This window comes from Genypterus blacodes, unplaced genomic scaffold (genome assembly GCF_046128005.1).
Source record: "Genypterus blacodes isolate CSIRO-AG114 ecotype Tasmania unplaced genomic scaffold, CSIRO-AGI_Gbla_v1 ptg000334l_1, whole genome shotgun sequence".
Classification (NCBI taxonomy): Eukaryota; Metazoa; Chordata; class Actinopteri; order Ophidiiformes; family Ophidiidae; genus Genypterus; species Genypterus blacodes.
In genome coordinates this window covers 82,501-110,000 of record NW_027467119.1, presented here as the reverse complement: position 1 = coordinate 110,000, position 27,500 = coordinate 82,501, and the positions used below count along the sequence as shown (strand labels likewise).

General features: G+C 47.9%; 4 protein-coding genes and 7 non-coding genes across 13 annotated transcripts in view; 2 read left to right on the top strand and 9 right to left on the bottom strand.

Annotated features, from left to right (window-relative positions):
- The first annotated feature begins 8,770 nt into the window (after positions 1 to 8,770).
- LOC142988533 (heme-binding protein 1-like) lies at positions 8,771 to 10,503 on the top strand. Its single transcript, XM_076137742.1, has 5 exons — positions 8,771 to 9,020; positions 9,293 to 9,387; positions 9,763 to 9,904; positions 10,075 to 10,258; positions 10,332 to 10,503. The coding sequence occupies exons 1-5, from the start codon at positions 8,771 to 8,773 to the stop codon at positions 10,501 to 10,503; spliced, it is 843 nt and encodes a 280-aa protein (XP_075993857.1).
- Positions 10,504 to 11,639: 1,136 nt separating this feature from the next.
- fkbp3 (FKBP prolyl isomerase 3) lies at positions 11,640 to 13,518 on the top strand. Its single transcript, XM_076137741.1, has 7 exons — positions 11,640 to 11,794; positions 12,056 to 12,157; positions 12,321 to 12,422; positions 12,505 to 12,640; positions 12,757 to 12,824; positions 12,908 to 13,005; positions 13,180 to 13,518. Exons 1-7 carry the CDS (start codon positions 11,690 to 11,692, stop codon positions 13,232 to 13,234), a joined length of 666 nt encoding a protein of 221 aa, XP_075993856.1. The 5' UTR covers positions 11,640 to 11,689; the 3' UTR covers positions 13,235 to 13,518.
- Positions 13,519 to 14,221: 703 nt separating this feature from the next.
- Positions 14,222 to 14,293, bottom strand: trnae-uuc (transfer RNA glutamic acid (anticodon UUC)). The gene has a single exon. It is a non-coding gene; the product is annotated as a tRNA-Glu (tRNA).
- A 315-nt stretch (positions 14,294 to 14,608) lies between these two features.
- trnae-uuc (transfer RNA glutamic acid (anticodon UUC)) lies at positions 14,609 to 14,680 on the bottom strand. Its single transcript has one exon. It is a non-coding gene; the product is annotated as a tRNA-Glu (tRNA).
- A 311-nt stretch (positions 14,681 to 14,991) lies between these two features.
- On the bottom strand, positions 14,992 to 15,063 carry trnae-uuc (transfer RNA glutamic acid (anticodon UUC)). Its single transcript has one exon. It is a non-coding gene; the product is annotated as a tRNA-Glu (tRNA).
- Positions 15,064 to 15,384: 321 nt separating this feature from the next.
- On the bottom strand, positions 15,385 to 15,456 carry trnae-uuc (transfer RNA glutamic acid (anticodon UUC)). The gene has a single exon. It is a non-coding gene; the product is annotated as a tRNA-Glu (tRNA).
- Positions 15,457 to 15,882: 426 nt separating this feature from the next.
- Positions 15,883 to 15,954, bottom strand: trnae-uuc (transfer RNA glutamic acid (anticodon UUC)). Its single transcript has one exon. It is a non-coding gene; the product is annotated as a tRNA-Glu (tRNA).
- Positions 15,955 to 16,267: 313 nt separating this feature from the next.
- Positions 16,268 to 16,339, bottom strand: trnae-uuc (transfer RNA glutamic acid (anticodon UUC)). The gene has a single exon. It is a non-coding gene; the product is annotated as a tRNA-Glu (tRNA).
- Positions 16,340 to 16,784: 445 nt separating this feature from the next.
- trnae-uuc (transfer RNA glutamic acid (anticodon UUC)) lies at positions 16,785 to 16,856 on the bottom strand. The gene has a single exon. It is a non-coding gene; the product is annotated as a tRNA-Glu (tRNA).
- A 499-nt stretch (positions 16,857 to 17,355) lies between these two features.
- Positions 17,356 to 20,291, bottom strand: LOC142988549 (usherin). The gene is made up of 6 exons (XM_076137753.1): positions 19,968 to 20,291; positions 19,141 to 19,301; positions 18,940 to 19,044; positions 18,286 to 18,357; positions 17,938 to 18,111; positions 17,356 to 17,686 (listed from the first exon to the last, which is right to left on the bottom strand). Exons 2-6 carry the CDS (start codon positions 19,195 to 19,197, stop codon positions 17,597 to 17,599), a joined length of 498 nt encoding a protein of 165 aa, XP_075993868.1. The 5' UTR covers positions 19,198 to 19,301; positions 19,968 to 20,291; the 3' UTR covers positions 17,356 to 17,596.
- A 5,093-nt stretch (positions 20,292 to 25,384) lies between these two features.
- The window catches only part of LOC142988550 (estrogen-related receptor gamma-like), a 23,797-nt gene continuing 21,681 nt past the window's right edge, over positions 25,385 to 27,500 (bottom strand). For all 3 annotated transcript variants that reach the window (XM_076137755.1, XM_076137754.1, XM_076137757.1), the window contains 2 exons: positions 25,756 to 26,025; positions 25,385 to 25,647 (listed from right to left, as the gene is read on the bottom strand). In XM_076137755.1, the coding sequence (XP_075993870.1) occupies positions 25,403 to 25,647; positions 25,756 to 26,025 (515 nt within the window). In that variant the 3' untranslated portion in view covers positions 25,385 to 25,402. The remainder of the gene's footprint in view (positions 25,648 to 25,755; positions 26,026 to 27,500) is intronic.

Genomic DNA, 27,500 nt, shown 5'->3' with positions numbered 1-27,500 from the left:
ATGTAGCAGCTACTCCGATGTGACAGAGCGACACACTGACACAAGACACGCCCACACAGGCCTGAGAGGGTCGGAAGGGACTGAAAACAGCTGTATGGGTGTGAAGTAACACCTTGCACAACACGCATACGAAATCTGCGTCATGAACGTCAGTCTGAGTCAAATCATCACCGAAATCTGTCCTGCTGAACAGTGCTGCCCCCCTCTGGGTCAGGTAGGTATTACAGGAAACAAACAAAGAACTGTGCGATGGAAGCAGGTGTGTTCGGGTCCTGAGACTCTGTGCCTCTAGGTGGCGTCGTGCTCAGGTGGAGCGGAGCTGATGGTGTGACAGTGGAGGCGTAGAGCAGCTGAGGGTGTAAGGGTGTAGCAGTGTAATAGTGTGAGGGTGTAGGAGTGTAGGAGTGTGGGAGTGTAGTGGATTACGCTCCAGCAGACGGCTGAGAAGTTTCCATGGATTCCATCTTTTATGTCCTTTTTCTATGGGCTGCTGGCTCAGCCGTGGATTCTATTGTCGCTGACCCAAAGCCGCTGCCGTCCATTAATGAGGAAACGGAGACATCTCTCAAGCCTGCAGGGGGAAAAGCGTTTGATACTCCAAACATGGATCCTGGCTGGAGTGTCACCATAAAGAGGAAGATCTGTTCTAAGTAGCTTGAAATGAGAGTGTGCTGCTGGCTGAGCTGCAGTGTGATTGTGTCTAAAGTTTACTCCACTTTATTTAAGGCTGAAAGTCCTGAGTGAAGTTTTGTTATGGTGGAACTTTCACAGCTGACGGAACAGAAAAGCTTCTTCCTCTGCTGCTCGTCCGCGCTTTCACTTCACTTCATTTCCTTTTGTGTAAATATGACGAGCCTAATCTCCTACGTGTCTGTGATTGGCCGAGCAGAGGGGCGATCCCCAGGGGGCGCCGCAGAGCACGGGCGGGTAGGAGGCTCAGGCCTGTGCGGGGCTGCGTCATCAGGCTGTGGGGGGTGGGGAAATAAGATTTTCACAGAATAACCTACGACACAGAAAATACTTTAATCATGTTTGCCTGTGCGGGGGAGCAGGCTGTGCCGGAGAGCCCGGTCCAGCCTTAATGACACCTATTTCTACCCGGGGCTTTATGGGTTGTTATTGTCAGGCTGAGACGTCTCTGCCCGGCTGTCGGGTCCCGCTCTGTCTTTTACGCTGATGAGCCCCGAGCCCCAGCAGACCCTCGCACACCCGGACAGATAATGGCTTTACTGTCAGAACAGAGCCTGACCTTCTGCTAATACCAGGGAACAGAGAGACATTGGATCATCTTCACCATCATCATCATCATCATCACCTCCATCTCCAGCTCTCTCTCTCTCTCTCTCTTTCTCTCCCCCCTCTCTCTCTCTCTCTCTCTCTCTCTCAGTCTCAGTATTTGTATTCGTTTGTCTTCCTCCACATTGACATCATGCTGACAGTGAACATCTTAGTATGTGACTAAGCCTTTAACCTCACGTGTTCCGTGTTTTGTGTTCCGTGTGCTGCAACGATCCAGTAAAGGAGCGGTAAGTGAACATAAAGGTCAGTGACCTCGCTCAGACGCACAGTAAACAACCTGTACATCAAGGAATCTGGTTCAATCGCCATAGTGACGCTTTAAGGCAGAAAGTTCACATCATTCTTCCTCCTCCTCCTCCTCGCCCCTCCCCTCAAGACACTGAACATGCGGTCGCTGTCTCACCGCCTGAAGGAACTTAAGTAGAAACTCTGATGCTGCGATTTCATTTTCTGCAGGTTCATTATTCAAACATGACATTCTTCCTCCATTTACCTCCTCCTCCTCCTCTTCCTCCTCCTCCTCTTCCTCCTCCTCCTCTTCCCCCTCAGCACCGCAGCGTTCATGATTTTTGTCACGCAGACATCTTCAAAAATGCAAGGTGGTGCAGATGCCAGACCTGTGTGGCTCCGGCTCTTTCTTCTTCTTCTCTTCCTTTATTGAGTTGAAAGTGATCGCGGGAGTTTAGGGGAAGTGCGGTCCAGCAGGGGGCGCAAGAGAGCAAGTGTCCTGGGTTCGTATTTGTGACACTTTTTAACCAAACACTGAGGACTAAGACAAAGAGGCAGTGTGTGTGTGTGTGTGTGTGTGTGTGTGTGTGTGTGTGTGTGCGTGTGTGTGTGTGAGCAGCTTTCATGATGGTCGTGTGCCGTCTATGTCAGGTTTCACACGCCTGCCGGCCTCAGCACGGCGCAGAGCTCCACTAAATCACCTCCTGCGCCGCTTTCATGGCGGCGGCGGTGGCGGCGGTGGCGGCGGCGGCGGCGCTTTAATGTCCCGCTGTGTGTTGTTTTGCAGCTCCGGCAGCAGCAGGTGCACACGAGCACGACGAGCCATCTGACCGACGCACAGCACGTCCCTCATCTTCCCCTGAATCAAAGTGAATTCAAGCACCGCTCGCTCGCTACACACAAAGAGAAGAGGAAACCCAGTGATGTCCCGGCGCCGGAGCTTTCCCACCACGCGCCTGCTTTGTTTGGGCCCAATTTAATGGCTTCAAATCCGACTCACAACTCTGCTGGAGGCTCCTTTTGTCGTCCTTTCTCTTCCGCTTGAAGCCATCTAACACTGGAGCTGTTATTGTTTTAGGAAATAGCATTTAGGAGGTCATTCATAACAAACACGGGCCGTTATCAACCAGCCGTCCTCTCTCCTGAGCCCGCCATGCATTTATATGACAACCGCAGCAGAACCCTCCCTGATCCGGGAGATGGGACCGGATGGAGGAGGCAGGAATTCCATCTGCTGAACACAAAACCATTTTCCATTACACAGTGGAATGTGTGTGTGTGTGTGTGTGTGTGTGTGTGTGTGTGTGTGTGTGTGTGTGTGTGTGTGGAGGAAAAGGAAAGGGATTGCTGTAAAAGGCAATCCAATCTCACAACAAATGGAAAAAGTTGCCACATCCCAAGTTTGCAAACACGCTGTGCTTAGTGTAAGTGGAAGAAAATCGGCCGGTATTTTACGTGGAATTCCGATAAGGCGGAATGTGGAGGGCGTATATATTCATAACCCAGAGAAAAGGCTTCCTCCAATCTTATCCTGGTGGCTGAATGTTTTATGAGCGTGGCGGTGGGTTAGTGTGTGTGTGTGTGTGTGTGTGTGTGTGTGTGTGTGTGTGTTCAGGCTGCTGGAGGAGGTGAAGTGTTTCTGTTCCTGCGCCGACAGAAGAAACGGAATGTTCTTTCTAAGTGAGTCCCAAAGCAAGATGATGATGATGATGATGATGATGATGATGAGGATGATGATGATGATGATGATGAATCTATCTGATGACAAACAAATGTAACACAGCCAAGAGTGTGAAAATAAATCACACTTTGGATTGAAGATCAATCACCACAGCGTCACCATGGTTATATCACCATGGCAGATGTAAACACACTTCACTCCACAGAGAGAAGAAGGTTTGTATGCCTGAATTAGTTTTGTCCTGGAGGAATGAGTGAAAATCCAGATCCAGATCCAGATCCAGATCAGATCCAGATCAGATCCAGATCAGATCCAGATCAGATCCAGATCAGATCAGATCCAGATCAGATCCAGATCAGATCCAGATCAGATCCAGATCCAGAATGTTGTCGTTGCTCAAACTGAATGTGTTCCTCCTTGAATTCTGCCCCAACTGCCAGGTTTCATGAGAAATGGAAAACATAATGTCATTTTATTCTCTGTTGTTCCCCAGAGCTCCACATTCCATACATCTCCTGTAAATACACACACACACACACACTCTCCATTATGTTGCACACACGTCACATCTCAATCCAATTACCCAGAGGCACCGGCGCCACAGTCCAAATGACACGTGCCACTCACTGTCACCCGCTCGGCCTCCCGACTCCACTGCTCCATCACAATCAAACCTCCATCCCTGCATCTCCATGGAGACGCCTGTGAGCGTTGCCGTATGCAGCATAAGCAGGCGGGTGTCAAACGGCTAAACGCCTGAGGGGACACGTGCCCGCATCCCGCCACACGCTTTGGTAAACACCAATCAAAGTTCCATTTTGGGCTCCCGGAGAGAGAGGCGGCGTTGGGCGTCTGGGTTAAGACGGAGCCTTGATCCGGGCTCGTCCTGCTCCACAGGCCTGGTTGTGCGTTTGTGTGTAGGCGTGTTGGGTGTTTCCAGGCCTATCCAGACTCCCGGCCCACAGAGAGGCGACGGTTGTTAGATGATCAGAACGTGGAGCGTGTGTTTTGTCTGTGGGCGTTCCGTTCCGTGTTCTGTAGCTCCCAGCCTTTAGTAACTTCTTCCTGTTTTGTTCTTCAGGACCAAGCGAGCAATCTCAGAGGACTTCAGCTGAGGCTTCCTGTGCTGCTCCAACAGTTTCGTTCCACTTTACATCTGAAAACACAACGAGACAAGGAGTAAATACAATAACAGAAGAAAATATGTTGACACGGTCGTCAATAAATCCGTTTATCGTCATAGAAACGGCATAATCAGACTGAAATCCCACTGAATCAAACTGTGAATGGAGTCACGTATGTAAACATGCAAACACCTCAGCCTGCACGTCTTAAACAGGGAGCGATTACACAACACGACATATCTGCTGTCACAACAGGAGCATTGTGTCGGTGTTTGCAGCAGCTTTACTCCTATTCCTCCTGTAATCGCTGTGCGGGTAAATAATCTGTACATTGAATGTAAACAGGAACAACGTGTGTGTGTGTGTGTGTGTGTGTGTGTGTGTGTGTGTGTGTGTGTGTGTGTGTGTGTGTGTGTGTGTGTGTGTGTCATTCCGACCTGCTGCTCCTCTCAGATCCCGAGCCGCTCAGCAGAATGAGGTTGTTTCTTTGCCTCATGATTTGCAGTAAGGAATCAGGCTGTTTGGATGCAAATAGACAGCATGAGAGTAAACGGGAGGAGACAGCAGATCTGGGAGCGTGCGGCTCATGAGTCTGTCCCTTTAAGCCTTGGCTCGTGAGATCTCACACTGGGACCAGCTCCAATTCCAAACTTCAAATCCATCTTTTCTCTTTGCCTTCTAATTAGCGGTTAACAGATGATGCATCCCAGAAACAGACGGGTGGGTGGGGAGTGTGTGTGTGTGTGGGGGGGGGGGGGATCAGCCCCCAAAAATGCTACCCGCTTCTTGTGATTTTGAGATTTTTCAGGTGAGTAATTTCCCTTTTCCTTAGCAGGGCTGGCATCAGGGTGGGGCTGATCTCACTTAAACTCTTAATAAGCCCCATTTCACGGCATGCGGCCAAGAGATTAGATCTGACAGTGCAGCCGTGGGCCGGGACTGAGACGGCAGATCTGCAGGCTAAGCTCAGGATTGGAAATGTTCCAAAGCCTGGAGCCCATAGGATGGAGATCGTCTCCTGCATGTTGATACTGGGAGAGATTCACACTGAGACTCACACTGACCACCAAACGCCCAACCCCCAACCCTACACACACACTCTCCCTCTAACAGCCAGGTCCATTACAGCAGCAGTAGAAGTCTGTAGTCCATTATGAATTGAGTTAGATACAAAGGTGTTGGCCTCTGACCTTTGACCCTGAACCCTCTGTATGTTGTCATTGATCTCTATACTGTAGTCACTCTGACCTTTGATGATGATGTTCAATCTAAGGCCTGCAGACCTGATGAGGCCAAACCCGCTCCACCTTACCGGCCGCTCTCTCCCACGCTCTCTCTCCCTTTACTCCATATAGAGCGTCAGGATCATACTGTTGCTCTGTCCCGCTTGAGGCCAGATGCTGTGGCGTTTCCAGCTGTCGACCTTTCATCCTGACAGAGCACCCCAGGGGGCGCTCTACTCACACTAAGTGTGAGCTGAATCATTTCCCCTGTGAAGACAAAGATTCCATCCCTGCTGCCATCTGGCTCAGGGAACACAGAGGACCAGCAGAGGGACGAGCTCCATTATGAGAACCTTTCATTCCTATGATATCAGCGGGAAGACAGAAGAAGACCTCTCTGTCTTCTGTCCTCTGTCCCCTGTCCCCTCTGTCCTCTCTGTCCTCTGTCCCATCTATCATCTCTGTCCTCTCTGTCCCCTCTTGCTTGAGGACACAGAACCCCACAGACCCGTCTCCATGGCAGTAATGCTTGTATGTGGAACATCAAACACACTGCTGCTGTAATTACATCTCTGATAATGCAGAGCACAGAGCGGCTGACAGAGCGGCTGACCTCGCTGACTCGTCTCTCTCTGTCTCTCCATCTCGCCCGTCTTTCATTTCATTTCAAACTCTCCTTCATATGTTATTCCAGGAAACATGTTTGAGTGGTACAGAAACCTGAGTGTGAAGAGAGAGGCAGGCTTTGTTTCCACTCTGCTGGCTGCTCTGTGGGTCATTTCCTCCAATAAAACCTCACTGCATTGATTTATGCTCACAAACAACACATCTGTCTCCTGTCAAAAGAATCTAACAAATAAAATGAAATGAATTAAGAGCAAACAGGAAGCGGAATCCTCCACCTGGAGCGTTTGGAGCGTGAAGGAATTCAACGTAACAAAGTGATATCTTTACACTTCCCTCTCCTAAACTCGTTCTGTCAAACTGTGAGATGGACTGTGGCCCTTTGACTCAATGAAATATCAACCAATCAAAGTGTAAAACCTGCTGTGAAGCCGAAAACCTTCTGAGATCACACATCAGCAGCGGGTACACACTGCCCCCGCGTGGCCAGGAGCGGGAACTGCAACGAGAATACAGAGCTAGATAGATAGATAGATAGATAGATAGATAGATAGATAGATAGATAGATAGATAGATAGATAGATAGATAGATAGATAGATAGATAGATAGATAGATAGATAGATAGTATCATGTCTGTAATGTTTGACTGGTCTCACTGCACCTGTTTGTACGTTCACTGCCTTATTTTCTCCATCACTAACTTATTGTGTTGTACAATGAAAGACAAATTGTATTTTAACTCTGTTTTATTGTAAAGCGTCTTTGAGAAGCCAAAGTGCCGTTCCAACAAAAAAGCATTATTCCTGTTAAGAGAGGACAAAGTGTTCCGTGTGTTGGTATTGAGTGTGAGGCTGTATTGAGTGTGAGGCTGTATTGAGTGTGAGGCTGTATTGTCTGTAATCTGAGCCACATCTTAAAGAATATGAATGACTTGTTTATGTAACGAAGCTCTCCCAGCTGCAGCCGCTCAGATCCCTCAGGCGTTTGATCTGAGAGCTCATTGAAGCTCCTCAGCAAAGATACCAAGAAACACTCAACATCACAACAATGGGAGGAATCTCAATCACGTCTCACTTCTCTTCAGCACACCAGTGATGTGGAGTTTCATCTAAACACACACACACACACAGGCACACAGGGAGAGAGAGAGAGAGAGAGAGAGAGAGAGAGAGAGAGAGAGAGAGAGAGAGAGAGAGAGAGAGAGAGAGCAGATACACTCCAGACTCCAGGGTGTACAAGCAAACATGATGATGGTGGGATGAGAGAGGGGGGAGAGAGACAGAGAGAGAGAGAGAGAGAGAGAGAGAGAGAGAGAGAGAGAGAAAGAGAGAAAGAGAGAGAGAGAGCGGATGAGGGAGTGAGAGAAAGAGGAGAGGGAGAAAGAGAGAGAGAGAGAGAGAGAGAGAGAGAGAGAGCGGGAGAGGGAGTGAGAGAAAGAGGAGAGGGAGAAAAATAGTGAGAGAGAGAGAGAGTCTATTCCGCAAGTCACAGTGTAAGTTTAATGTATTTAACTCTTTATGGTCCTGTGTGTGTTTGGTGCAGAATGAGCTCAGGAGTCGTATCTGCAGGTTGAGTCCGGCCTCAGAGCTCAGAGTCTGTCGTACAGAGTCATCAGATGGTTTCTCTTCTTCTGCAGGAGTCTGGCCAACACGCTCTCTGCTGCTGCAGCTGTCATTTGGTGATGGGCAATGAGATTAAATGAGACCTGAGAGATTTCCGCTAAAGAGATAATTAGCTCTCTCACACAGTGTCACTGTTGTTGCCTAGTAACCAACCAGGGCAAAAAAACTCAGCGTGATCCTCTTTTATGGAGGTACAGAAATGGAGTCTAATCATCTCCATCCCTGCGCTGTTCGAAGGTTGGTGATTAACAAAAGCCAGCGAGGTCACTTATGACATTCATTCATGCATGGAGACAAGGAGAAGAAGAAGAAGAGAGAGAAGACGCTGCTCAGAGCTGGAGGTCCAGAGAGAGGCTGCATCCTCTGGTTCCTATAAATAGTTTCTTCTTCTGTGATCCCAGTGAAGTTACTTAACGTTAAATAACGCAAATGTGCAAACTTGAGGGCTTTAATCGGTGTTTACTTCTTTAGTTTGAGCAGATTGAGGTAAACATTGTGACGTCATGAGGTCAGAATGTCTGGAGTTCTGCTCATTGTTACAGTAATGTGTGTTTACTTTCCTTGGCCTCTTCAAGAAATAAAATGAATCCCAAGTGTGTGTGATTACATTTCCTCAGGTGAGAGGCCAGCAGCTGGGATGAATGAGGTCAACCGACTGATTAACTCTGAACTAACCCCAGTCTAAATAAATGAGTGTTTTTTATTTACTTATAGATCTCATCCTGCATTATTACCTCCTCTGCTGTGACGTCTTCACGCGCCCGGTTAATATTATCATTTGACATTTTTTAAGACGCGACAACATTTAAAGGGCTGACGAAGAAGACGCAGACCACGAGAAAGGCGCAGGCCACGAAGAAGACGCGCAGGTAGACTCACAGGTAGAAGCGCGTGCCCCCTCGTTAACCCGCGGCTTCTCTCCGGTTCCGGTTCGTGTGTTCAAGATTCTGTTTCGTGTTTGTGTCGCCATGGACGGTGGAGCCTGCGGAGGATCGAGACCCGCGTCCGGGCTGCGCCTCATCACAATGGAGGAGCTGGAGGCCGAGACGAAGCAGAACCTGGAGCCCAATGGAGGCCTGGACCGGGACCACGAGAGGCAGCAGGAGGAGGAAGCGTATGATGATGATGACTATGAGGAGAACCCGGGGGTGGAGCCTGAGACGCTGCTGCGGTTCTGGCAGCATGTTGGCAAAGCTCACCGAGTGGACGTCCCGGCAGGTATGAGGGCTGATCAGTGCCACAGCACGAGGAACAGCTCATCTGTCACATTACATCATGGGTGCATCTGCGGGCTGTGGTTGGGCTGGGTTCCTGTGTGTCTTGTACGTCTTTTCCTGAATTTCCACAGCTGCTGTGTGGCACTGCGGGCAACAATCAGTGGTGTTTGGGCAACCATGATGTCATCCATGTGCCTGCTCTGCCTCTCTCTCTCTCTCTCTCTCTCTGTGAGACAGAGTAGCTGCACGTTTAAGCTCTGGTTCTGTTTGCAGATATGTCCGAGCCCATTCAGCAGCTCACTGTAGCCGTGGAGAGCTCGTCCAGACGGGAGACGATCCCGTTCAAGCTGCTGGAACAGAGGGAAACGGTCAGTCTGGGTCCATGGGTGTGAATGTGTGTGTGTGTGGGGGGGGGGGGGGGCAAGCCATTAAGTTGCCATGAGGTCAGAGATCGAGAACACTGGCAGCAGAATGCCAACATGAATAAGTTGAGTGAAGATGCACCTCAGTTTTTGGCAACGTTCCAGTGACGAGCCGCTCTGCCAGAGGGAAGTAAATGTGTTTGGATAAAAGCCGAAACAGCTTTAAACTCTGTAAACCAGTACAACAAGAGAACTTAAGACTTCCTAGAAATAGAGGGCATGTTTCTCCTGGTAGGATTCCAAACGGTGCAAGGATCAAACTGAGCTGCTCAGCTCTTCTTCTGTGCTGAGATGATCCTCACTCCCTGCTTCTCTCCTCAGTTTGTGGGTGTGGAATATGAGAAGCGTCTCTACGACAGCGCCTGCTGGGCCTGCGTGACGCTGAGCGAGGACACGTATGAGCAGAGCATCTGCCAGGGCTTCATGAAGATCATGAGGTACATCTGCCAGCAGAACACCGCTGGTAAGTCAGCAACCAGAACATTAAAGCACCTTAGATAACTTTCTAACTCTTTGTCACGCTGCCATAGAGTGAGAGTCTTCAGAGGCTCATGTCCCTTGTAGTGTTGCTGTTTTATGCGCTCACACAAACTGTTCCTCTAGAGTAACGTTCTGCCCTCATGTTCCTGGCAGGAAAGTACCTGGGCATGACCGTCCCCATAGTAACGGTGGTGGGGACGGATGAGGCTCACACCACCATGTCTAGGAAGGTAAAGATGGCCTTCTTCCTGCCCCACCAATTCCAGGAGAAGCCGCCGCTGCCCACCGACCCTGACATCACCTTAGAGACCTGGTCTGCCATCGTGGTGTACAGCAGGTACGTCTTCATTGTCTTCACACTTCAGTCATGCAGCAGATGTTTGAGGCGTCTTCTCTCTTTTTTCTCTCAGAGCGTTCACAGGCCTGGCAGACGAAACGTCCATCTTGAGCGAGATCAACGCTTTGGCGGAGCTGCTGGACGCCGACGTGTCGTACGTGAGCCGCTCCTTCATCATCGCCGGCTACAGCAGCCTGGCCACCGCACACCGGCACAACGAAGTCTGGTTCCTGGAGCGCCGGTGAGGAGGCATGAAGAGGGGACGCTAGAGGAAGAGGTCAAGGGTAAAGTCCAAATATTAAGAGAACTTGAAGATCAAATGTGAACGAGCACAAAGACGTCTTACGATAAACGCAGTAACTCTCTCAGTAGCTTTAATACTTCACTCTATAACAACACTAAGGACTCTCAGGAGAAGTTGAGACCCTACCACTTGATTCTCCTAACATTTAGACTTTTTTTAACCAAAATGTATCAACTTTGACCTCAAATCTCTTTTGATTGTAGCTAACCCCCCCCTGTCTCACACTCGCTGGTTCACACTCTGTAGTTGAGCTCATCAGTCTAGGATATGTGGACATGAAGTGTAAACTCAGGTTTTAGCAGCGTGTCACTTTAACAGGCTCATAACACAACGTGTGAGCTTCACTGCCTCCTGTACATAAAAGTCTTACATTTAACTGTTGTGGCTATAAAAAGCTAAATTAATTAGTCTGTAGTTAAAATGAGTCTGGCCTGCTGACAGAGTTTCATATTCAGCTTTCAGTCCTGCAAATGTTTTGTGCTGAGGGCTTTTCTTTACTAATATTTTAACTGTGTGTGTTTGTAGTTATTAACATAGAGAATGTTCACTAATTTGAGTGTGTGTGTGTGATGGTTGTTATGATCTCAACGTTGTGCTCCTGTCTCGATCTTCCTCCAGCCTTATGTAAATGTTTGTCTGGACCTTCAGCTGCACATGTCAGTGTGTTATCATCTGTGTGTATGAGGTCATGACCTGCGCACACAAACACACCAGCACAGAATTGTAACTTGTACTTTTGTTGACTCTAAAGAATCAATAAAGTTTTTAGACATCATGCGTTTGTTCTCGTTGACTGACAGGAAAGAAAGTGACTGTTTACTTTTCATAATCCTAATCCTATTTTGGAGAGTTTGTAGGACCCGTTCTCCCCTAGAACCCTGCACTCCCACATTGCAGTTTACTGGTGCATCCACATAGCTGCAGAATCACACACACAATCTCTCTCACACTCTCTTACACACACTCTCATTGACGCACTCACTGACACACTCACACTCTCTCACACGTGCACTCTCTCTCTCTCTCTCACTCACTCACTCACTCACACTCACACCCTTTTCAATAAAGTTCGCAGTGTGTTTGGGGCTTGTCGGTGACGTCACATTGCGTCGCCAGTTCGCCTCAAAATGGCGGAAGAACCAACACGCGAGTGGAGCGAGGAGCAGCTCAAATGTGACGATCTGGCCAAAAAGGACATCATCAAGTTCATCCAGGACAACGCGGCTCATTCGGTGAGTTTGATGCTTTAGGCGGTTTGTGATCTGACGCCATTCGGCGGCTCGTTAACGTGACGGAGCTCCGTGTTTACTGCCGCAGCATGCTAGCATACAAACGCTGTCATGTATCTGTTAGCCGAACGCATCAACCGCGTTTCCGCCTCAGATCGACGCTGAGAGTCTGCGTGCATGAGGCGAAGCTGCATGGAAGCTTGATGCTTTAAAGCCTCGCCTCGTTCTAATGTCCGGATATTTGTGATGTCTTTTCTCTTGCAGTTTCTCAACGAACACAAGCTGCTGGGAAACATTAAGAATGTGGCGAAGACGGCAAAGAAGGAGCAGCTGATCGTCGCCTACAACGAGCTGTTTGAGACCAAAGTATGGGCTTATGTTTACTCACATGCATGCACACTCTTTATTATAGTAACTACAGCAATGACGTAATGAATCCCACTATAAGCACCATGGTCACAGATCTTCTCCTCCTCATTGAAGTGAATCTGATGTTGGTTTTGGTTGATCTTCTGTCTTTAACCCTCAGAGGTTTAAAGGCACCGACCCGGTTGAAGACGTGACGGAGCAAGTGAAGACGGTGAAGATTGACGATAAACCCAAAGACGTGAAGACAGAAATTGTGGATGAGGTAGTGTCCCCGATGTTAACTTCCTGTTTCTCTGGTCTTTAAAGAAGCTGTCGATCCGTGAGCATCCCATTTCTTTTCCCAGGGTCCACCGAAATTTATGAAGTCTGTGTTGAAGAAAGGCGACAAGACAAACTTCCCTAAGAAAGGAGAGACGGTGAGCTGCTGGTACACGGGAACTCTGGAGGACGGGACCGTGTTCGACACCAACATCCCAGCAGGTACACAGGTTCCACATAGAATCAAACCAAACCTGGCCTCAGACAGGCCGTGTCTCTGCTGTAGTGATTAAGATCCCGTCCTCATCACTTCTCTCTCTCTCTCTCTCTCTCTGCAGGAGCCAGGAAGAAGAAACAGGCCAAACCGCTCAGCTTCAAAGTGGGAATGGGCCGAGTCATCAGAGGAGTAAGAGCACTTCCTGTACCTCCGTTCTGTTAGAAGCTTTTTCTTCATCACACGTTTTCAACGGTAACCATTTGTCTCCACAGTGGGACGAGGCCGTTCTCACCATGAGCAAAGGTGAAACAGCCCGGGTGGAGATCGAGCCAGAGTGGGCCTACGGGAGGAAGGGGCTCCCCGACTCAAAGTATCCTTTTACGTCACAGAGGACAGCTGTTTAGGGTTTTTAAGCACATATGGAGTGTTAGAGCCGCTCTTATGTCAAGGATGTCCCCCTAAACCCCCTCTGTCCAGAGACTTCAGTTAACCCTTATATTTCATATCACGTGTCTATCTTCTCCTTAACTCATTCCTCCTTCAGAATTCCGCCCAATGCCAAGCTGATTTTCGAGGTTGAACTGGTTGCTGTGGATTAAGTTGCGGTCAGCATGCGCTTTTTTTGGGCGAGCATGGGAGGAAACCAGAGTCCATGGTGCAGAGATGACACTCGACATGGCGTTTACGTTGTGCAGAGCCCCCGTGGCGTCTGCTTGTCACATATAATGTATATTACCTGCACCAAATTTGGTTTAAGAAAGATAAGCACTTGCACTATTTTCAGTTGTGGCCGAAATGTGATGACTTGTCAATAATGTACATACTGCTTTGTCCTTTTGCATGTACAAAGTCCATGATAAATAAACCTTTCAGAAATGAAGAATGACATTGAATGTTTTTCTGGCTTTAATTTACAAAATCTGACTTAATCTGAGTCACAGACCAGCAAGAAGATCCCACTTCATTTTCAATTTAATGGACAAATTTAAACATTTAAACTTCTCTGTCCAATGATTTTGACGGCTGATATCTTGGAAAAGGAAGGAGGTAGAAACCTAGAATTTCATCCACAACATCCTTGAGGGCACTAATGTCCATTGGTGTGAGTTTGGAGACAATTTATATTTTGGTCACGTTTTCAAAAAAACGTAAGCGGGGCCCCTGATCAATGATTTCATATTTTGGACTGCCCATATCTTGGCCAAAGAAAGAGCAAGAGAACTAAAATTTCACACGCAGACTCTTGGGGACACGGGTCGATTTGGGGCAAATTTATATTTTGGTCAAATTCTCCAAAAATTACAGCATAACCACCGATGACTCGGCCCATTCCCACTTTGAAGCTGAGCAGTTTGGCCTGTGCCTTCTTCCTTTTTTGTAAAAAAGCCCATGTCTTGATTAATTAAAGAGCTGGAGCCCTAGAATTTCACACAGCATTTAAATGGCACTAGGATCCATTGGTGTGAGTTAGGAGGAAATTAAAATTTTGGAAGGAGCTAGAGAGCTAAAAATCACACAGGGCACGAGGATCCATTGGTGTGCGTTTAGACTTCATCCATCCTGAAGGAAAGTGTTCAAGACCTGCATTCCCATACCGGGAGCCGAACCCGGGCCACCTGGGTGAAAACCAGGAATCCTAACTGCTAGACCATATGGGACCTGCTTTAAAGGCTCTGACGGCTGATATCTTGGAAAAGGAAAGAGGTAGAAAAAGCTAAAATTTAATACACAACTTCCTTGTGGAACTAGAATCAATTGGTGTGAGTTTGGAGACTTTTTAAATTTTGGTCATTTTTTCGAAAAAAGGGAAGGGCAACTATTCCATATTTTGGACGGCTCATATCTTAGGCAAGGAATGAGCAAGAGAGCTCAAATTTCACACACAGCCCCTGGAGGGCACGAGGATCCATTGGTGAGAGTTTGGAGAAAAATTCAGACTTCATCCATCCTGAGGAGTGTGTTCGAGACTTGCATTCCCACACCAGGGGTTGAACCCGGGCCACCTGGGTGAAAACCAGGAATCCTAACCGCTAGACCATATGGGACCTGCTTCAAATGATTTGACGGCTGATATCTTGGAAAAGGAAAGAGGTAGAAAGCTAAAATTTAATACACAACTTCCTTGTGGAACTAGAATCCATTGGTGTGAGTTTGGAGACTTTTTAAATTTTGGTCACTTTTTCGAAAAAAGGGAAGGGCAACTATTCCATATTTTGGACGGCTCATATCTTAGGCAAGGAAGGAGCAAGAGAGCTCAAATTTCACACACAGCCCCTGGAGGGCACGAGGATCCACTGGTGAGAGTTTGGAGAAAAATTCAGACTTCATCCATCCTGAGGAGTGTTCAAGACTTGCATTCCCACACCGGGAGTTGAACCCGGGCCGCCTGGGTGAAAACCAGGAATCCTAACCGCTAGACCATATGGGACCTGCTTCAGGTGGTTTGACAACTGATATCTTGGAAAAGGAAAGAGGTAGAAGCCTAGAATTTCATGCACATCATCCTCCTGGAACTAGAATCCATTGGTATGAGTTTGACTTTTAAAATTTTGGACGCTTTTTCGAAAAATGTAAGGGGGGACCTTTATCAACTCATTAATATTGTGGACGGACCATATCTTGGGCAAGGAAGGAGCAAGAGAGCTCCAATTTCACACACAGCCTCTGCAGAGCCAAGGATCCATTGGTGTGAGTTTGGAGAAAAATTTTGGACTTCATCCATCCTGAGAGAAATTGTTCAAGATCTGCATTCCCATACCGGGAGTTGAACCCGGGCCACCTGGGTGAAAACCAGGAATCCTAACCGCTAGACCATATGGGACCTGCTTTAAGGGCTCTGACGGCTGATATGTTGGAAAAGGAAAGGGGTAGAAACCTAGAATTTCATGCACAACATCTTGGTGGAACTAGAATCCATTGGTATGAGTTTGGAAAAAACTTAAAATTTTGGTCACTTTTTCAAAAAACGTAAGGGGGGACCCTTGTCAACTATTTCATCATTTGGACGGCCCATATCTTGGGGTAGGAAGGAGCTAGAGAGCTAAAAACTACACACATATCTAGACACAAGCACACAAGCATCCATTGGTGCAAGTTTGGGCCAAATAAAAAATTTGTTCAAAGAGCAAAGAGTTCATATCTTGGCCAAAGAAAGAGCAAGAGAGCTAAAATTTCACACAGGGCACGGGGATCCATTGGTGTGAGTTTAGACTTCATCCATCCTGAAGGAAAGTGTTCAAGACTTGCGTTCCCACACCGGGAGTCGAACCCAGGCCACCTGGGTGAAAACGAGGAATCCTAACCGCTAGACCATATGGGACCTGCTTCAAATGATTTGACGGCTGATATCTTGGAAAAGGAAAGAGGTAGAAAGCTAAAATTTAATACACAACTTCCTTGTGGAACTAGAATCCATTGGTGTGAGTTTGGAGACTTTTTAAATTTTGGTCATTTTTTCGAAAAAAGGGAAGGGCAACTATTCCATATTTTGGACGGCTCATATCTTAGGCAAGGAAGGAGCAAGAGAGCTCAAATTTCACACACAGCCCCTGGAGGGCACGAGGATCCATTGGTGAGAGTTTGGAGAAAAATTCAGACTTCATCCACCCTGAGGAGTGTGTTCAAGACTTGCATTCCCACACCGGGAGTTGAACCCGGGCCACCTGGGTGAAAACCAGGAATCCTAACCGCTAGACCATATGGGACCTGCTTCAGGGGGTTTGACAACTGATATCTTGGAAAAGGAAAGAGGTAGAAGCCTAGAATTCCATGCACAACATCTTGGTGGAACTAGAATCCATTGGTATGAGTTTGGAGAAAAATAAAATTTTGGTCACTTTTTCAAAAAACGTAAGGGGGGACCCTTGTCAACTATTTCATCATTTGGACGGCCCATATCTTGGGGTAGGAAGGAGCTAGAGAGCTAAAAACTACACACATATCTAGACACAAGCACACAAGCATCCATTGGTGCAAGTTTGGGCTAAATAAAAAATTTGTTCAAAGAGCAAAGAGTTCATATCTTGGCCAAAGAAAGAGCAAGAGAGCTCAAATTTCACACACAGCCTCTGGAGGGCACGGGGATCCATTGGTGTGAATTCGAGGAAGATTAAGACCTTCTTTCCTGAGGGTAAGAGTTTAAGCCCTGCATTCCCATACCGGGAGTTGAACCCGGGCCACCTGGGTGAAAACCAGGAATCCTAACCGCTAGACCATATGGGACCTGCTTCAGGGTATTTGACGGCTGATAACTTAGAAAAGGAAGGAGTTAGATAGCTAACATTACTAACATTGCTAACATCAAATTCTCGAAAGACGTCAGTGTAACCATCAACCAAAGAAAGAGCTAGAGCTCTTGAATTTCAAACACAGCATCTTGTTGACACTAGGATACTATTGGTAGTGATATTGGTGCAAGTTCAGGGAAAATCTGAATTATTGTCACTTCATGAAATGTTCCTTTTTTTTGTATGGCCTATATCTTGGCCAAGGAAAGAAACAAAAAGCTACACACACACACACACACATTTGCACAACTGTTGTCAATTATTTATATCCAGTGTATAGGTGTTGGAAATGTGCTTGACTCTGACTTTGGAAAAGGTTGACGGACTCTGGTTACTGTCCATATTAATCACAAAGGCTTTTAGTTTATAACAATTTTAATAGATAACCACAAAATCGCCATGCATATCAAAAAATAATAATAATAAATGGCTCCTACATGCGGTCAATTACCAAACTAACCTTCCTGATGACACTATAGTTGTGTTCTTCTGTGTGATCCTTTTGCATTTCTCCTCAAATGCCACAGTTTTTCTCGGTAATTATCTTTGGTCGCAATAGAAACAAAAGAGACGACTTTACAGGCAGTGGTGACCAAACGCGGTGGAACTTTGCTCGTCAGAATGTCAAATATCCAGGCTGACTGTCCTGCCCGGGCTCCAAATGTCTCCCTCTGGTCACAGGTTGGTGTCGGTGAACATGGTGTGCTCCTTCCTCACAGTGCTGAAGCCTTTGATGGTGTCCACAAATTCCTCATCATCCATAAACTGTGAAGGAGAGGGACAGAGACCGTTAAAGGGAGAATAGGAGACTCTATAAGAAGGCGAGCAGAGGGGAAACACAGAACACCGGACCGTGACACTGTCGGTGACATTTCATGCAGCTCCAATACAAAAATCTATGAAATTTAGGTGTTTAGGAACAAAAAAGCAAATTCTGTGAGGTGAAATGTGTTGTTATGGTTACAGAGCAGTGACTTTACACAGCTTGTAGTTCATACGTTTTGGGGGTCTCTCACCATCCCGCTGTCATGGCCTGAGATGTTTGGGTCCCACACTTCGCTCTCCCCTGCCAGTGATTTCCCATCCATCACCTGGCTGACGCTGCGCCTCAGGGAGTTCACGCTGAGGATTCCCAGCTCGCCCTCCGGAGCGACGCCGTCCACCGCCTCACATTTCTCCCCCAGCAACTCCTGGGTAGGGACATAAATGACTGTACTTATACAGGTCAAACATAACACTATCCTTTAAAGTGTATTTACATTTACAGGCTAAATGTTCTTCCATGCCACATGTGAAGAAAAGAAAACTAACCTGATTTTGTGTGTGTGTGCGTGTGTGAGTGTGTGTGTGCTCGTTGTTTTTACCTCTACCTTCATGGTGAAGCCTTTCAGTGTGACGCTGCTGGAGAAGCCCGTCGTGTCTGGCACTGTGTCGAACTGAAAGCAAGCGCAGTGAGAGAGATCTTCCACTAGAGGGAGCAATGCCACAGTTTAACAGGCTGTACTGGCTTAGAAATGCTCTGTTCAGTGTTTGCTGTCTCTACATCTCAGGATTCTTCTTGTTGTAGGCTTCAGTTCTGTGGGTCTTTAAATGAACCCTCAGCTTCTATTTATTTATTTTACCCAGGAAGGGAAAATAGAACGCAAAGAAATTGATTTAACAAGGTGTTACCATCACGAGAGGTTTAGCTTTTATGATGGCGTGCAAGGCGACTTCTGTCTTTGCACTGTTGACGTGACAACACAGGGTTCCATAAGGGTTCCATCCAAAGGCCTGCGGGCCGGGTAAGTGAATGCCACATGGCTCTAGAATGCTTCAACTTACAAAGAAACTATGTGAGTGAAACAAGTTCAGACCTGAAGTGGATTCATTTCTGTAATTCTGTCAAAATCTCCTTGTATTTAAGATTATGAAAACATGTTGGGTCAAGGCAGATGGTTGATGTGCTGTGTCTGTTAGTGGTTGATGAATGGAGGAATGATTTTAGAGACAATGTCAGACTTTAACCCCTGGCTCACCAGCATGGAGTTGCTGGGCGGGTAGACGGCGGTGGGGCTTCTCTTCTGCAGGGGCAGGGCCACCAGCGGGGGTCTCTCTCTGGTGAAGGGGGGTTTGTTGAGGGCCTGGTGCAGGGTGATGGGATAACAGAGGACCATTTAGTTCAAGAGGTTCAGTCAAGTGTCAGATATTGAGGAGCAGACTTGAATGCAGCCTTTAACCTTGTGGAGCGCGATGCCTAACACAATGGCCAGCAGCAGCAGGGCGATGGCTGCCATCACTACGATGAACCACAGCTCCCTGTAGAAGTGCTGCTGGCCCTGACCTCCCTCTGCCCGATCACCGCTCCCTCCTCCTCCAGGAGGAGTGGGTCTCTGTGAATCTGGAGGGAAGAAAAGCATCAGGACACACAATGCGAGGATGTGGAGTACAGAGCGTGGGCGAGGTGAGCACACGATTTCTGCCACTGGCTCATCTCTGTCAGGGAAGACGTCTTCAGACATCCCTTCCTTTCTCTGACCTCTACAGAACAACAATAAGGAGGAGTAAACACTGTGAGAGAGAAAGGCGATCACACACATGGAGCAGATAGCACTGTAACTGGAGACACACACACACACACACACACACACACACACACACACACACACGGCTAGCTTGCGTGGCCTAGTTTCTACTCTACAGACGCCGGCACCACAATCCTAACACACACACTGTCACACTGTCATACTGTCACACTGTCATATTTCCTTTCAGTCCTCTGCATATGTCAGGGACAGTAGAAGGGCCCTGAAGGCAACACGGTGCTGGGATAGTAGAAAGACAACATCGTGCTGTTTACACTGAATTCTACACTTCAAGCTTCTTCCCTGGTTTCACACACGGACACACATACAGAACACACCTGTATGTGTAAATACAGACAATCCAGACTTCCACTTTGCAGATTGCCGTGTTGAGAGCACAGCGAGTCTGAGCGCCCACAGAGGAAGTGGCGTATGTAAGAAACAAAGACGTGAGAGAGCCGTGCCTCCGCCCAGAGACTCACCAGTGCTGAGGTCCGTGGTTCGGCCTGAGGCGGGGGTGCTGGCAGCCCCTCGCTGTGCGATACATGGATCAGGAGGCCGAGGACCCGCTGGATGTTTGGGATCACACCTGCTGCCCCATCAATATTTCACACCCGTTACTCACACTTACTGACTTGTTGACTTTAATAAGACGAGGAGGAAGAAGAGGAGGAGGAGGAGGAGATCCCGCTGAAGATCAAAATACCGTGTGAAATTCTGGCCACTGCTTCGTCTTCTAAGGTCGTCTTCAAGAAAAGCAAAAGGACAAGAAAGGAAACAGAAGAAAAGCCTGAGACGGACTGCATGTGTTTCCCTCTAAGCTCCTGAATCTCCCATCATCCTTTGCATTCCTTAAACAGCGCCATGGTAACAGACTGGTGTCAGGTTTCAGTTTACCTGGAGAGCGGCGGGGGTGTCATCGTTCCTCTGATCCGCAGTCGGAGTTTGCATGTGTGTGTGTGTGTGTGTGTGTGTGTGTGTGTGTGTGTGTCTCCTGTGTGTTTAATGTTAATGACAGAGTTTACCTGAACATACAGGCGGTGTTAGCTTTGATCGGTCTGTTGCATGTTGAATAAAAACCACCATCATCTACAAACGGTGGAACCCTGGGATCACGAAGTCTGAAAGCAGGCGTGTGCTCTGACAAAGTGCCCTTGAGCCGGACGCAGACTCCCCTCCTCCTGCTGCCTGACCCTGAGCTCTCTGTACTGAACTCATCCCAGGCTTGATGATGGAGACAGAGACATGTTTTGACTTGTGATCCGTGTTGGGGAGCTCAGCGTCCTCGTGTTGTGTGAAGACAGCTGGAAATGTTTCTAATTGATGCATTAATTATCTTAATTACCTCATTAGTGCGACTGTTTACGTTTAATCATCTCTAATGACAGCCTCCTCCGTAAAGAGCGGTTGTAAATTTAGAACAGAATTCTTCCTTTCCTGTCCCCAACAGTGACACGGTCTCTTCAACATCTTCATCATCTTTTCTTATTTTAGTTGAACTTCACAACAAACTACAGCAGATGAAAGCCCGGCTGATAAACGTCTCCACTGTGGAGCGGGCGTCCAAATCGCAACCTCGCAATAAACAGGGACATGTTGGCTTTGGGTTCATTTTGCAATAATTGATTTCAAAGTTACGCTGTGTTTGCTTTAAACAATTAAAATGCAGATGTGAAATTTAAAACTTCTAACCATCCATGTGTGTGAAGTCATTGTTCACTTCTCTACAGGACTCATGCAGCCTTCAAGGCCCAGATAAGCAGCTTAAAAACATCTAGGAGATCATAGATATTAATTATAATATACATTACATTACATACAACTGTTTGAATCATAAAACATCGTCTTCACTTGATGAGTATCTGATGTATCGTGACATCTGTGTAGCCTCTGGAAGACGTCGGAGAGTTTGCCGGATTTCTAATGAAGTGTAAGGCCACATGTCGCCACAGGATGGCGCCAATCAGCAGGATCGAGAAGCTCATTTCCCTTTAGTTCATCACGCTGCTCCACAGTGTTAATGAAGTATATTTAAAGCTTACAGATGCTTTTAAATGTTGCTTATGTTACTAAATAGGCCACACACATGCACACACACACACACACAAACACGCTGCTGACACACACTAAACATTTTTGTCTTTCTTTATCAGGCCCAAGCTGCACAGCTGCGGCGAGCTGAGAGGCAAACAGTCGCTTTTCCTGCTGCGTGCAGAAGTGACCTCTAAGTGCAAACATCCAGCTGACGGTGGAGTGAGACAGGCCAGAGGTACGACAGCAGGGTTAGGAACGTGTCGTCAGGTTGTTTGGGACGCCGTAAGACTCTTACACCTACAGTACAAGGAGGAGGTTTGATGGTGGAAACCAATTGACAGACCATAATACTCCACTATGTGATGGTGCTGCCTAGCTGCTGAGACAAAATCACAACATCTGGGAATAGAATGAACATTTATGAGACAGGAAGTGACACAAACACAGAGATACATCGTATATGTCATTGTTGGTAGAATTTGAAACGCTTTCTCCTCCTTCGTCCACAACTCCTCCCACCTGAGAACGTGAGAGATGATTGACAGTTGAGGTGGTGACTCCTCTGGTGGTTACTGAGATTTCTCCCCGTGACAGAATGAGCTCAGTGAGGCCTCAGCGCTCTAAGGGTTAAATAATACAGGCCGGTTGAAGCATTTGACCCCGAGGAGACGTCTGAGCCCCAGCAACGCCGCAGCAGCTATGCAGTGGCACCAAAGCCCGGCCGTGATCCTGCTCTCCTGCTTCAGACGCCGTCGCTCTCCGTCAGAGGCGCCCCCACATTAACTAACAGCTCATTTGATTTCTTTTTTTTTAACAGAGGCGCTCTCCTCCGCCTAATACCCTAATCAGCATTCATACCTCGCCGCGATGATTCGGGACAATGCTTTTTTATTGAGGAAGTGATCTCACCCTTGAGTGCCAGAATCGGCCTCTTTTTACAGCCTCGTCTCCTCCGGGGCCTCATCCATCACCCAGGTGTCCGGGGGCAACGCACACGCCTGATAACTCATTTAAGGAGAGGGACACGCGACCCGATCACTCAAGATCACTAATTCATTTACTGACGGGCTGATGTGCTGAAAAAATATCTCCCGCTCGCCCCAAAATCCTCCGGTGGCCTTTATGAGTTTAAAGCAAGTAAATGAAGAGAGGACAGATAAGGAGGATAAAGGACAAATGCTTCACTTCTGTTTGGACTTTGTTTTATTTGTCTGACCTCTCCTCTCCTCTCTTCCCCTCTCTCTCCTCTCCTCTCCTCTCTCCTCTATCCCCTCTTATTATTGTGTATAAATAAGATGGCGTGCTCTAGTCGTGACCGATTGCCACAGAGAGCCGTGTCACTCCATTTAACGCCGCTCTTATTGACTGTAAACTCGATCAGAAAGCATGGAATCCTGACAGAACTCCTGCTGGTTCAGTCTGCGGTCCGGTAAAAAGCAAAGCCTTGTTTCTCGCTGCAGCCTTCTCTTATTTTGTGTTTGAAGCGTGTAGGTCAGGGGATATCGTTCTAAGATCAGTCAAAACAAGACACCAGGACCCCTCCAGGTCAACAGTTCAGTGCCTTGCTCAAGGGCAACAGCAAGGGCGTTAACCTCTCTAGTGTTCGGGGACAACTGACTTCAAATATGGAAAATAGCCACAAAATCTCATGTCAAGAAATGATAAGAAAGAAACCTTTTATTTGTATCAGGTGAGAAAAGGAGAACAGTGCCTCCTACTGGTCTGACAGAGTGACTGCATGGAGCAGATCTGTGTTTGCTCCGAGGACATCAAGAGGAGGAGAAGTGAGCGCTGCAAGCTGAGGAGGAAGAGAGGAGGAAGATGCAGAACGCTCATAGCCATTTTAAATAATCCTGTTAAAAACAAACAGAGATGAGGGAGGGAAAATGAGGAGCGTGTCAGTGTCTCTCCCTCTCTCCCTCTCTCTCTCTCTCTCTCCCTCTCTCCCTGTGGCCGCTGTGAGACTTCATTACATTATAGTAGCTGTTAATTATAAATCTCCTCCTCTGAGGCTCCGGTGGCCTGGTTGTGCCATAACGGGTCTCTCTCTCTCCCTCTCTCTCTCCCTCTCCCTCTCTCTCTCAAACCACAGACTGGCCCGTTGTCAAACATAAACTCTGGCCATTTACCACCTCTTAATGAATCTGTGCAGACACACACACACACACACACACACACACACACACAGCTCTTACATTGGGGTATCATCTTTATTGCCCAAGAATCCACCTGAGAATGATAGCACGGCACGTTTCAACCGAACAAAGCTTATTTGCATGTTTAAACATCTCTGTTGGCATAAGACATTATATACAGCATTAAGGTACATTACACTTAAACCCTCCCCACACCATATTGCTGTCCCGTGTGTTTCGCCTCCTCACACACACACACACACGCACACACACACACACTCACTCACAGTACCTTTGCAGTGAGGAGTAAAGTCAAAACTCGGAGGGTTTTTTTTTTATTCGGAGTCCTTCCCAGTTTAATCCCTTCATTTTTAAACAAGTGCAGAAAAAAGACACAATTTTAGATATAATGACTCTTCACACACACACACACACACACACACAGAGTAACAGAGGGCCACCATCACCAGTTTCCCCAGACATTATGGCTAAAAAGGAACAGTAGTGCACAAATCTTTCTCCTACACGTAGAGATCTACCATAGAAAGGACATCAAGCCTCCCTAACGCAGATTATATGGCAGCCATAAATAGGTTAAAGTTACAGTTTACTGCATCTACACTGCGTCTACACAGCTCCCGACGTTATAGTCAAGTTCAAGTACGTATAGTCCGCCTACGGTCCGCTCGGCTGGGCGTGTCGGTGTGGATGAGATGCTGAAGGTATCGGTGCAGAGAAGAAGAAGAAGAAGAAGAAGAAGAAGAAGCCAGTAAAAAAAGAGCCTCTTCATCTTTTTACTATTTAAAAATCCCCCTTTTAAAAAAACGAGCCTGACCGTGAGCACTTTCATCTACTCTTCATCGGCGCCACGGAAAAAGAAAATAAGAAAACAGCAAAACAACAGGAAATAAATATGACTTTGCTCGTCTCTGTCGTCTGAAGTGAATCAGGAGGGCGCTTTGTGTTTCCTATCAGATGTTGGACATCAGATCGTTAATCTTCCCCCCTTTGAAGGGTCCGTCTATGATGGGAGTGTGTGTGAGTGTGTGTGAGTGAGTGTGTACGCTGGTATCTTACAGATGGGAGCAGACGCAGGTTTATGTGAATGTTCTTACACGGACCACATCGTGTTTCTGTGGACGTTTGCTGGTTTTTCTCCTCCGTCGTCTTTACTCTTTGGCAAGACTCCGACCTCTTAGGACACATTTCTGTACAAAAAAAGACAAATAAGATGAAAGAATCAAAGGCTCTCTAAATGCACTAAGAATGCAGATTAACAGGCTTTTTCAAGACGGGTGAGAGAATCCACCAGGATCTTCAAGTATTAAGTGGTTTTGTTTGTTTTTGACAGAAGAAGCTGAAGTGCAGGCGTGAGGCTGTACAGATCTCTAGAGGCCGCGTTCCTTCTGCTTCCTTCTTCAACCATCTGCTCCGCTTTTGTTTACACGGAGCAGATTCACGCGCGTCCCGGTCTTAAAGACGCCGACGCGCTCCTCGCCGTTGAAGTAGGAGAGCTGCTGGCCTGTGATTATAACCTACACACCTTCACACTGACTGCAGATTTCAAACTTTACTGTCAAATGCAAGCTGAAATGGAAAAATAAATGGTGTCCGACCCCACCATTACCCGTTATCCTTCACTACCTGTCGCCCTGACGCCTGCGCTGGCGGAGGGGGGGGGGGGGGGGGGGGGGGGGGGGGGAGGAGGGGCGGGGCGGGGCCAGGCTGATGGCCGTCCGTGCTCAGCCTCAGGCTTTGGCCTCCAGCAGTTCGAGGAACAGTTTGTGCATAGGCACGCGGCCGTCCTGCTTGATGCTGCAGAAGTGCTGGACGGCCCGGGCGGCGGTCTGGCGGAGGAGAGGGAGGGTCATGATGAGTTTGCCGGACCTCCGGGCGTCACCCGGGTGGCGGGTGGTCTCGTAGTCCTGCAGGGCTCCGTGAAGGACATCCTGGAGTCTCTGCACCGCCTCAGAGTCTTCGATTTGCATGGAGTCTGAAGGTGACACAGAGGGGAAATGAGGGAGGGAGAGGATCTGCATGCTGTAAAGATCAACACAGCCACTCGAAATCTACTCTGGGCCAACAAGCCCGGTCTCTGTACCTGAGTTGGCCAGTGCGATGGCTTTGAGGACCACAAACTCCTCCTTCTCCAGGCCGATGGCTTTATACTTCTTCACCAGCTGCAGAATGGCGTTGTTGAGGTCCAGCAGGCCGGCCAGCTTGGACTGCTCCTCGTCCATGACGTAGTCTTCGGCGTACACCAGCTTGTCCTCCAACGCCAGCGAGCGGAACACCACCCTCAGGATCAGGATCTCCATCCAGCCGCTCTGCAGGAGACTCATCTGGTCCGCCAGGGAGAGAGACGGGAAGCCTGCGGGGGGGACAGAGGGGAGGAAGATGAGGCGTGGGAGACACAGTGGACACGCAGAGATGGGATAAAAAGATAAGAAGACGCAGGCTGAGAGATGATACTGTTTTTCATTTGAAGGAAAGTGGATCCTCTGCGGCTGCGTTGCATTCTGGCCCTAATGGCCGCTGTCACTGGAGCTTCAGGTATCTGTTTCCTGTTCTTCCCTTTGTTCCTCTCTCTCTGAGCTGGAACATCTCAGTGCGACGCCTCTTTAGGGCTCGGGCAAAATAAAAAACTGATGACGACTTATTTATCATCTTTTCATGTTTTTTCCAGCTTGTTTTGGAGGTTTTGAAGCGTACAGCAGAGTTCTGTACTCATCAGAAGGCTGCACAGTAAAGGACACGACAAAGGACACGACAAAGGACACGACAAAGGACACAGGCAGCGGATTGAATTTAATTACCCTCTGTAGGACACGCCCACAATTTGATTGACAATTACACCCCACAGGAGGATGATTAAAAGCACTCACGTTCCCTGTGTAAACGGGTGTGAGCCGACACACACCGACACACACTGACACACACACACACACACACACACACACACACACATATTTATTGTAATTAAACTGATGATTTTACAGAGCAAAGGCGGGATGAGGGGGCGTCTTTATTTTTGACACCGTGGGTGATTGTTATCAGGATCCAGTGGTCTTTACAATCGCCATGGGAACGGCAGTGGCGCCTATTTCACCCTTATCGCTCCCTGATTGATTGGAAACGCTGTCTGTGCACAATTTCATTGGTCGATAGGGATCAGTATTCTGGAAATGGACCATCGATCAGGGACAGAGAGGTGTGTGTGTGTGTGTGTCTTTGGACCGATGATGAAATTTTGTGCAATACCCTCACAGATTCTGAGGACACACACACACACACACACACACACACACACACACACACACACACACACACACACACACACACACACACACACACACACACACACACACACACACACACACACTCGAGTACTGTTCCTCTTAAAGCTAATAGAAAAAGAAAAAGACCAAGATGGGTCAAAGGGACAAAAGGACTGAGCACTAAAGGGATTTGGAGTGTTGACATTTGGGAAAACTGGCAACACAACACACACACTCAGGCCCAGATTTGCTCTCACACACATTTGACAGCCAAACTTGCAGTAGACTAAAAAAAGGCCAAGAGCTCAGAGGGTAGCTGGTCTTTCTCCAGCTCGTCTGCCAGAGAGGCCCTGTAGCAGCAGATCACCATCAATCTGCCTGATAGGACCAGACTGAGGAGGAGGAGGAGGAGGAGGAGCAGGAGGGGGAAGGGGGGCAGACAGGACAGTAGCCCCGTCACACTCACCTCCCCCTGGGCAAAGAACTCAGATGGCCCGGGCCCAGTTTGCCCAGGACCCAGGTTCTCCCAGCGATGGGGGCCGGGCAGGCTGCCACTCACACAGAGCTG